This window comes from Portunus trituberculatus, chromosome 16 (assembly GCF_017591435.1).
Source record: "Portunus trituberculatus isolate SZX2019 chromosome 16, ASM1759143v1, whole genome shotgun sequence".
NCBI classification, from domain to species: domain Eukaryota; kingdom Metazoa; phylum Arthropoda; class Malacostraca; order Decapoda; family Portunidae; genus Portunus; species Portunus trituberculatus.
Window position 1 is genome coordinate 2,255,725 of NC_059270.1, and position 9,635 is coordinate 2,265,359.

The following is a 9,635-nucleotide window of genomic DNA, read 5'->3' on the forward strand; positions in this document are numbered from 1 at the left end:
TATATTACCAAGACGAAAAAGCTGAAATCTTCTTTATGAGTAATTAACCAACAAAAAAAAATATCTTTTCTCTTATATGAAAGATACAAAACAATGACTTAATATTACTAATGAAGTAAAGCCTTTCATGCATTGACCGCAGACCTTTTATCAGCATCGTTTGTGCAACAACCATAGACACACTGACTAACCATCGAGGTGGAATCCTTCTTGTGAAGTGCGTCTGCTAGCATAACCTCCAGGGATTGGTGACATGGGACCAGAGCCATTGAAGCCCATCAACTTGTGGGATGGTGAGGAACCACGTGCGTCTTGTGACACTCGCCTCACTACAAACACACACAAACCCCAACAAAATGCATCTTCCAGCCAAAGCAAGAGAACAGGAATTCATAAAGCTTTCTATAGATCAATCAACAATCTCAAAGGCCTTCCAGCAAAGGATGTTGAAAATGATTGCAAATTAAGTGTAATGGGTAACTGCACTTAGTGATGTCCTGACAGGTGCCGCTGTGTGCCTTACAGTGATAGCAGACTTGGCAAGGCTTAATGACTGAGAAAATATTGACAGACAGATTTTCTAATACCTCCAAGCATAGTCTTGAATTTTTTGTTAAGGAATTACAAGGCATGCCATCTAAGGCCATTAAATTGTAGAAATGTGGAAATGATGTTTAAATGTACGACACTTAAAAACTATGCATGTTCTAAATGATTTTAATGTATCATGTTATTTCCGATCATAAATCATTCATAATTTTTCCTTGCAGTGGGTAGAGTGATAAAAGAAAAGGTCATCTCTTATCCCTGAAAACCTTCCCTTAAACAAGAAAGCAGGAAACCACAGGATCCACTAAATGCAGTTACCCACTGATGGCTCACACGAAGACAAGTGTGAAGGATCTGTTTCTTTGAGATTGTTCATCATATACCAGGGTGTTGGACATGGGAGGACAAGCAAATCAGTGTTTACAAAATGAATGAATCGATCAATAATAAAAAAGAGAGAGAGAGAGAGAGAGAGAGAGAGAGAGAGAGAGAGAGAGAGAGAGAGAGAGAGAGAGAGAGAGAGAGAGAGAGAGAGAGAGAGAGAGAGAGAGAGAGAGAGAGAGAGAGAGAGAGAGAGAGAGAGAGAGAGAGAGAGAGAGAGAGAGAGAGAGAGAGAGAGAGTGTGCACTGCTAACTGCTGTGTATAGGGACAAGGTTCACACATTCTTACTTGTTGAAATGGATCCAGATGTGAAAAGTGATAAATTTTTGTGGATCAATCTCCATGAGACTTGCCAACAGTATATCAAGTGTTTAAAGTGGAGATCAGTGGAGAATGTGTATCTTGTAGGAAATTGTTCAATAAGTAATATTTTGTATCATCTTCTATTTGTTAAATCTATAGACAATCAATTTGTATCAACTTTACAAACTGATTTACTTTTTTTGGAAATGTTACTTCCTTAGACCTGGCTGGGGCGACAGAGGCCAATCAGCAGTAGGAATGGCATGATGTGTTAGTGCTTTATATGAATTTTGAAAATGATTTTGTCATGTTTATGGTTTAAATAGCAAGTGTAGAAGTGTGCTTAAAGGCAATTCAATGTGTGGTTTTAAGAAAAATAAGTGAACCAAAATGTTACATGCAAAAAAAATATTGAAAACTTTTGCAAGGCAATACAAATTTTGAGCAACTGCTTTTGGTGTGCAAAAGCAAGCATACCATAACTCTAGTTGTCACTTTTTGAATGACTAAAACAATAGAGCCTTGTGGAACAGAGATATAAAAAACTTTTCAAAACCAAAAAAACTGAAAGCAGCAGCATTGCATTTAAACTTACTATATTCCTCCTTGTGCATAACTCTATTATAAAGAATCTGTGTCTAGCATTCTGATATACCCACAGATAAAAATCATAACTTAGCCTTCTAGTTTTATGCAACACTGCAAAAGCCACAATAAGGAAGAAGCCGGTGCACTCATATTTGGCCAAAGGAAGACAAATCATGGAAACTTTCAAGAGATCATAACTTCCATGGCAGCTGCAAACACATACTCCAGCACAACGAATAAAGTGTCAGTGCAATACCTGGCGATTTAAGAGGCGAGGTGATGGATGGACGCTTGACGGGGGTGACAGAAGAGCGTCGCCTGGTGGGACTCTCTGGCCGCTCTCCTCTCAACAAGGCATCATAGGCATTGCCCAGCTCGTTAAGTTTGTCAATGGTGGTGCCGTACTCTCTGTACTCCTTCAGAATTGGCTGCAATGAAGTAAATAATTAATTCACTAGTATTAGGTTATGATCTATCTAGAAATTACATCAGTGTGAACTTCAGCAAGATTGGTTGTGCATAAAGAACATGTATTAATGGAGGTCAAGTTACAAGCTGCTGAGAAATAACAAATGGTCTAAAATTTCAAAGGAGTTGTGTCATCCAGAAACTGTGGTCAACAAAGTACACACTCATGAACTGGTAACATGATGTGAAAAGTGTGAAGTGTGTCATATGGATAACAAAAAATGGAGTATTATTTTGTAATAGCTACTCTTTCCTTTTCAGTAAATTAAAACTTTCCAAGGAGTTAGAATAAAGAAATCTGTGTAAATAAATGGAAATTATACCCAGAAAAGTTATTAGCAAACTAACCTTGAGATCATCAGTCTGTTTTTTCACAATATCTTGCTCTAAGCCAACAGGTTGTGCATTATCAAGCATGTTCTCTGTGGTGGTGAGCCACTGGATGCAGCGGTCACGCAGCTGTTCGTAGGCCAGCAGTTGCTCAGAGCGCTCCTTGCCATTGCGTGCACGCTCATCAAGCACATCATTGAGCTCTTTCCACTGGCCCTCCAAGTTCTTTGGATAAAATTTCAATGGTTACTAGGGCATGAAAAATCATTAGTTCTCATGTAACTATGCATAAAATTTTCTTTACCTTTATTATAATAAAGTATATAGGCTCCCTGACATTTCCTTCACATCAGTATTTTCCATGCTAGACTTGATTAATTTGAATATCAGTTGAGCCAAAAACGTCAGTGATTCTAAGCTCTGATGGAAAAAATATTCTTGAACGGGTAATATTTCTAATGAGCTGCACTTAAATATATCTTTTGACGAACTAGTTTTGCATATACAGTTACAGGAAGTGAAATATGCATACAGGTTATCACAAGGAAGACGAAAATTACCTTAATCTTGTCTTTGACTGGTGCTGTGTCAGTGACGTCTTTCTTGGTGACAAGTTCCTTGCCAGTCCTTATCATGCCATCGAAGTCATCAGAGCGGGAATCTCGCTGGCGGGAGATTTCATCGATCTTCCTGGCATAGCTGTAACAACGGCAGGGAAAAGGACCCCATATCGGTTAGTGTTTCATGACACTGGGCAGGTGCTGTGAAGCACCAGCAAACTTGAATCTTTCAAGGGTTATTTGAAACAGTTAAAGTTTACCTTTCAATGTCCAAGGCAAGGACTTCCCGGGACTCGATAACCTCCACGATCTCGATGTACCATTCCTCGAAGTGCTCCACGGAGACCGTGAAGGCGTCAAGCTGGGTCGACACATTCTCCAGGTGCTGGCCACGTGTCTCGGACTTCTCCACTACCTTCTCGAACCTGTTAATGAAACATTTCATGAGCCCATATGAAATCATTGTGTGTGTGTGTGTGTGTGTGTGTTGATAATTGATTACTGCGTCGCGACAGCTAAGTCATAAGGCGCCAGCTAGGGTTATTTGGGAACGATACGTGTGTTTGGAGAAGGGGCGATCGGCGCATCACGCATGTTGTCGTTGTGCAGATGAAGGGGGCGGCCTCTCCCTGCCATATCAGTGCTATGTGGAGTGTGTTTTGTTTTAGGTAGAAAGCTGACCTCTATAAATTCCACCGCGAGTGAGGCAGACATTGCCACACGCGCATCTCTCATGTCAATGTGCAATTACTTTTTATAATCGACTTAATTAATTAACCTTTTCGCAGAAACACCAATCTTAAGCCCTCTCTACTGTAGACGCCAAATTCTGGCGAATGAGGTGAAAAAAAATGATATTACTCTACAAGTTGAGTAATGCGGCGAGAAAGCTGTCACCAATACAAAAACCATTTTATTCCAACAAGGCCACACGGATAACAACAACAACTATATTACTATTACTACTACAAGAATGACGCGACGTAAGAAAGTAACAAGTACTCATAATTTCTTTCATTAAGAAGGTCACATTCACATCCGAATACTCGTGACCAAAGATGAAAAGGACAATGATTTACTTAGCCATCCGACGGCAGCCATCACTCACCAAATTCATCAGTTCATTGGCCGCTGCCTTCGCAAGTCCGATGGTGACGCTCTTTTTCATTTCTCCGATCATTTCTCCGACAAACACAAGGAAAATAATTTTCGCGCGACGAGGTATTCCAAGCAAAATTCTCTTCAGCTTTCTCTTGGCATAGGATCGTATGATGCCACGAGACCTTACTGTTATGCGATGCTTGTATATTCTGAGCACGATAATTGTGCAGCAAAGGACGAGTACTGTTACAGCTGCTGCATAACGGTGGCAAGGAGATGAGCAGCGAGGGGAGGGCTCACGTGGATCTCGCTCCTCCACGAAGATCTGCAGGTGTCGTGCCTGGCTAGTAATCCTAAACACTGAACCGACTACAGGAGTGGAGCTGAGGCACTGCCAGTCCTGCAAGGATAGGTGTTCCAGCGCCTTCTTTATTGCAATCACCTGGCTCACCACACTAGTAAATAAACGGTTGGCCGGCTCCTTCATCTTAGCCAATATCACCATCATCGTGATCACTCCCACTTCAAGTAACGCCTCTCCCATCTGCTCCCGAACACCAAATAAAAACAAAGAAAGAAAAAAGTAAAAACGAAGTAAAGACGCGAATGATGATAGTTTTCGTATGGATATGGAAATCTGTTGCCTGTTGTTTATGTCGGCTTCCACAAAAACGGAAACGGAGTAATGGAATGCGCCGGAACAAAAAGACCACTCATGACGCCGCACAAAAATAAATGCGGCTTTGCTTTGTACAGTTGTAGCATTAATAGTAACAGGGGAAGCAGCAACAGCAGTAGCATCACTGCTGCTACTTACTATATAGTGCTACTATCATTTAATTACAAATACTGGTAGTACAACACAACCGTTAGTACAACAAAATTAATAATAATTTTCTTTTCAATGACCTGCATGAGAATCCTTTTAAGTATGATCTTGTTAGTCGGCGTACAGAAGACATCCGCACAGACACGCGGACAGGCTGGTGTGCCGGGCAGGGCAGCGGTCGTGCCGCCGCATGAAGTGTATGAGTAGGGACTGCCAGAGAGGCGCCGCTAACTAACACGTCGTCTGACAACTTTAATTACGCACAAAATAATTTCACAACTTCCAGTTCTGTTATCACTGATGGTCAATGACACATCCTGGGTAATAAAAGCACGACTTAAAATAGATGGTCTTTCTCCTAACAGGAATGATGTAATATCTTAAAAAGGCAGCCAAATGATTGCTTACCTCAATCTGTTTGCTTTGTTCGATTTCATGAATTTTAAAGGCAATGTTGATGAACAGAGATACACACAAAATATATTATGCATTAGTGGTGGCGACAAATTACAAGTGCTATGAGAAATTACAACAGAACAGTATAACTCGGAAATATGAATATGGCTTTACCAACTAAATGGTGATGCATCACACACACACACACACACACACACACACACACACACACACACACACACACACACACACACACAGTATCGGGGGTGCGTAATGACGAGGAAAGATTCACAACAACAGTTAGCGTCATTTACATACTATACTGAAAACAGGATGTGGTTCCTGTTGGGTTTCCACGTTTACTATTCACTGGAATCAAGTGATCGGGGAGCTGATCATGTTCACTCAGTATAATACACGATAAACTTCACTGTGATGTCTGAATTCGTCACTCCTTGCTGGCAGACCTCGGCCTGGCCAGCAGGGGCGCGGTACAAGCGTGGGATCTCATCAGGTGTAGTACAGACATTCCGATACGAGTATTGCAACATCTTCAATGACAGACCTGCCACTAGTTTAAGTTCAGTCTATTTCAATATTCATTGTTGCTTTATGCAGTAAAGAAGACAATGACGACCATTATTCTTATTTTCTTAACGTATATTTTTCCCCGAGAAATGCTACTGTATATTTTACTTGAATTATTTTCAAAAGAAAAAAAAAAAAAATCATCATCCCGCAACGTGTCCAGCACTGCCCTGGCGACGCGCTGCTTTATTTCGTCGTCACGTCCGTCTTGCAAATCAGGGACACGCTGTACCTAGGCCAAGAGAGTGTCTAGGGCGCTATTAGAGTGGTGCTGCGTCACCCTCCATTGTGCTCCTCGTTGTTATGCCTCACATGCCCCGCTCCTCACGCCACACACCCTCCCCACACACGCCTCGCTCCATCTTACCCTTGACCTACCTTGCATCTTGTCTCGCAGAGCTGTCCCGTCAGTGCTTGCTTTGCCACACCTTGCCACAAACACCACCACCACCACCACCACCAGCATCCAGCCGTGGCTCATCACGCACACAACACACCCATCCCTCCCTCTCTCCTGATGTTTCCGCCGCCACCTCAACCTCGACGTCTTTAGCTTCTGCCCCCCTCCTATTCTTCTGCTGGCCACACAAATCACCCATTGCTCGCTTTAACCATAAGCAGATTCACGACCTAGATTCCTAACAATGATAGACAGTAATCTAACTCACTGGAGCAAAAAATGTGTGTGTGTGTGTGTGTGTGTGTGTGTGTGTGTGTGTGTGTGTGTGTGTGTGTGTGTGTGTGTGTGTGTGTGTGTGTGTGTGTGTGTGTGTGTGTGTGTGTGTGTGGTCATCAATACCTAGCAGGGTGGTGAGCTGTGATGAACGAGCAGCTTCACAAGGCCGCTTCCCGCCCACACTCATATTGACAATACCATGACGTTAATACACTGATCAGCCAACCTCTACTTGGAACCTGAAGACTAGTAATGAATATCTAAAATTAAACCACTGACTTTGTAGAAATATACATGACTCGGGGGATACAATTAACCCGTGATTCTGACAAACTTCACGAGATCTTTCTTCATGTCTATCTGCCCCGCAAGCACACGTTTACAGCTTAGGAGATAGCGACGTGAGGGTATGAAGGAGTGTGTTCCGAGCTCTTCACTCACTCACTCACTCAAGTCCTTTGTCTGAGCGGTCTTCCTAAGGTTATATTCTCAATAGTAGTAAAAAGATGTTCCTGCGTCATGGCCTTGAATCCTGACCATCCCCACACTCGTGATCTCGCGGTGCTTCAAATAAATTAAAAAATATGTTCTTAATTTACGATGACAAGTACACCTCACTCAAACCAATTATATTTTCAGCTTCAAGCGTGGAGCGCCGAAAGGAGGAAAAAACGTCACCGAAACTGTAAACACATATATAAACTTTACCAACTTCATACTCTGGTAGATTCTTCCACAGTGACTACTTGACTGCTTGACGTGTAGAGTATACCCGCTAGTCTTTAACCCCTTCAGTACCATGACGCGTTTTCATATTCATTCAGGTTACAATTTGGTGATTTTATACAGCTTCAGAAACTCAAGTGGGGATTGAAATAGTGAAGACTCTGGCTATTGACCTTCTGACCTCCATAGATCACCTAATCATACCCACAACTCAAAAAAATGTGTCCCAGGACTGAAGGGGATAAGGAGGAAACCATCACTACCATTATTCTGTCTTTCTTTCCCCCACCCTCCTCATCCTTCATAAAGGTAGACCTGTCTCGCCGCGTCACGAACAACTAGAAACCAAGTATTGTTCAGCCTCTGAGTCTACGTGTACATCCGCATCTTGCTAAGGAGGGAGGCATCGTGCTAAGCTTCTGTGTGGTGCAAGGTCGAGTGTGTTGAGAGCAAGGCGCGCGTTGATTGCAGGGGGCAGAGGTGGGGGGAAGTGGGGCACACAGGTGGCGTTAGATGGTGGCGGTATTTGGTAATAGTCTCGCTGGTGGTGATCGTAGCGGTAAGAATGTAAAGCTAGTATTCAGAAACTCCTTCCTCTCTCAATACGACAATTTTCCAAAGCCACAGAGAGAACTAGCCGAGTTTTGAAGACAGTTTCCCCTTTTAATAAACTAGAAATCTTGCCAGTCTATCATCAAAACCATAAAAATACTCTAAATACACTAGTATCTTCAACTGGAGCCCTTGGAAAGCAGTGATGGGGAGAAAGTAAAGCGTTTCAGAATATAAGCCACAGGTATCACTCGTCACACAATCACAAAGGATCATAATGAAAAAATACACGCATCAGCAGATCTATTGTTTCCTACGACGGAGATCAGATGTATTCTTTCTCACGCCTGGATCGCTGTCACAACATTCTCATTCCTTCAGTCTTTCAACACCTCTCTTCCCTCACCCACCCCAGCCACCTCTCACCCTCTCGTCACCCCCAGCCAAGCGTTCCATTCCTCGGAAGCCGCACCCACACTCTTCTAATGACTGAACAGAAAGAAAAAGGAAAGTAAAACAAGACGCCACAATGTAATGAAGACAAAAACCTCTGTTGCTGGAATTAATTGTGGACTGTCTGTCTGTTTGTCTCTCGTGCGCTGCCAGTCTTCTGTCTGTTTGTTTGTCTCTCGTGAGCTGCCTGTCTATCTATCTATCTACCTGTCCATCTGTATAGCTCCGGGTCTTCATCACATCCACACACTATACCTTGATTCACCACATCATTTTAACGCATTGACAGCTATTTGATACGTCTTTCTTTAATCACTAACCTCTCTGAGACTATTTCGTTTCCTCTTGTAGCCATAACCAAACATTTTACTACCTAGAAATTGCATATCTATCTTTTTTTTTTCATCCGTTTCTCTCTTGTAGGTGCTTATGAAGATACGAGTATCAAGTGCTTTTAGTGCTGTGAAGTCTTGCATATCGCAGTGAAAGGATCAACACTGCCGGCTGTACACTTTTCACGTTTCCTTTACGATTACAAACATCAATGCAACAGTTCGCGGTAATGAGAGGGAAAAAAAAAATAAAGGCGGTTTTCCTTCTTGGCTCAGATAATGAACGGGATGAAAAAAGAAATCATAAGAGCCACAGTTTCTCTACGTATTTACAAATCCTTTCATCACCGCAGAGAGAGAGAGAGAGAGAGAGAGAGAGAGTGTGTGTGTGTGTGTGTGTGTGTGTGTGTGTGTGTGTGTGTGTGTGTGTGTGTGTGTGTGTGTGTTCGTGAGTACAAGTTTTCACAGTATACAGGATAGGTACTGTACACCAGAGAAGAGATACTGAGTGGTGGTGGTGGTGGTGGTGTTGGAGGGAGTCCTTGGGAGTGCCCTGTGAAAATACCACTTGTGAAACCCCTGAAGAGCTAAGAACAACGACCTTGGTACTTAATTTTCTTCCCCTTTTCAAACCTCAACCCGTCGAATGTGTTTTAAGCCCTTCAGTACCATGACGCGTTTCCATATTCATTCTGCTTACTATTCGGCGATTTTACACAGCTTCAGAAACTCATGTGGGGGATTAAAATAGTGAAGACTGTGGCCATTAATCTTCTGACCTCATAGATCCTTCTAATGTCAA

General features: G+C 42.5%; 1 protein-coding gene across 47 annotated transcripts in view; it reads right to left on the minus strand.

The window, feature by feature from the left end:
* The window catches only part of LOC123504409 (microtubule-actin cross-linking factor 1-like), a 281,273-nt gene that overhangs the window by 34,823 nt on the left and 236,815 nt on the right, over window positions 1–9,635 (minus strand). For 43 of the 47 annotated variants that reach the window (XM_045254883.1, XM_045254879.1, XM_045254914.1 and 40 more), the window contains 5 exons: window positions 3,441–3,605; window positions 3,181–3,319; window positions 2,639–2,845; window positions 2,079–2,250; window positions 192–329 (listed from right to left, as the gene is read on the minus strand). In XM_045254883.1, the coding sequence (XP_045110818.1) occupies window positions 192–329; window positions 2,079–2,250; window positions 2,639–2,845; window positions 3,181–3,319; window positions 3,441–3,605 (821 nt within the window). The remainder of the gene's footprint in view (window positions 1–191; window positions 330–2,078; window positions 2,251–2,638; window positions 2,846–3,180; window positions 3,320–3,440; window positions 3,606–9,635) is intronic. The other 4 variants (XM_045254920.1, XM_045254892.1, XM_045254889.1 and 1 more) reach the window with 1 other exon arrangement.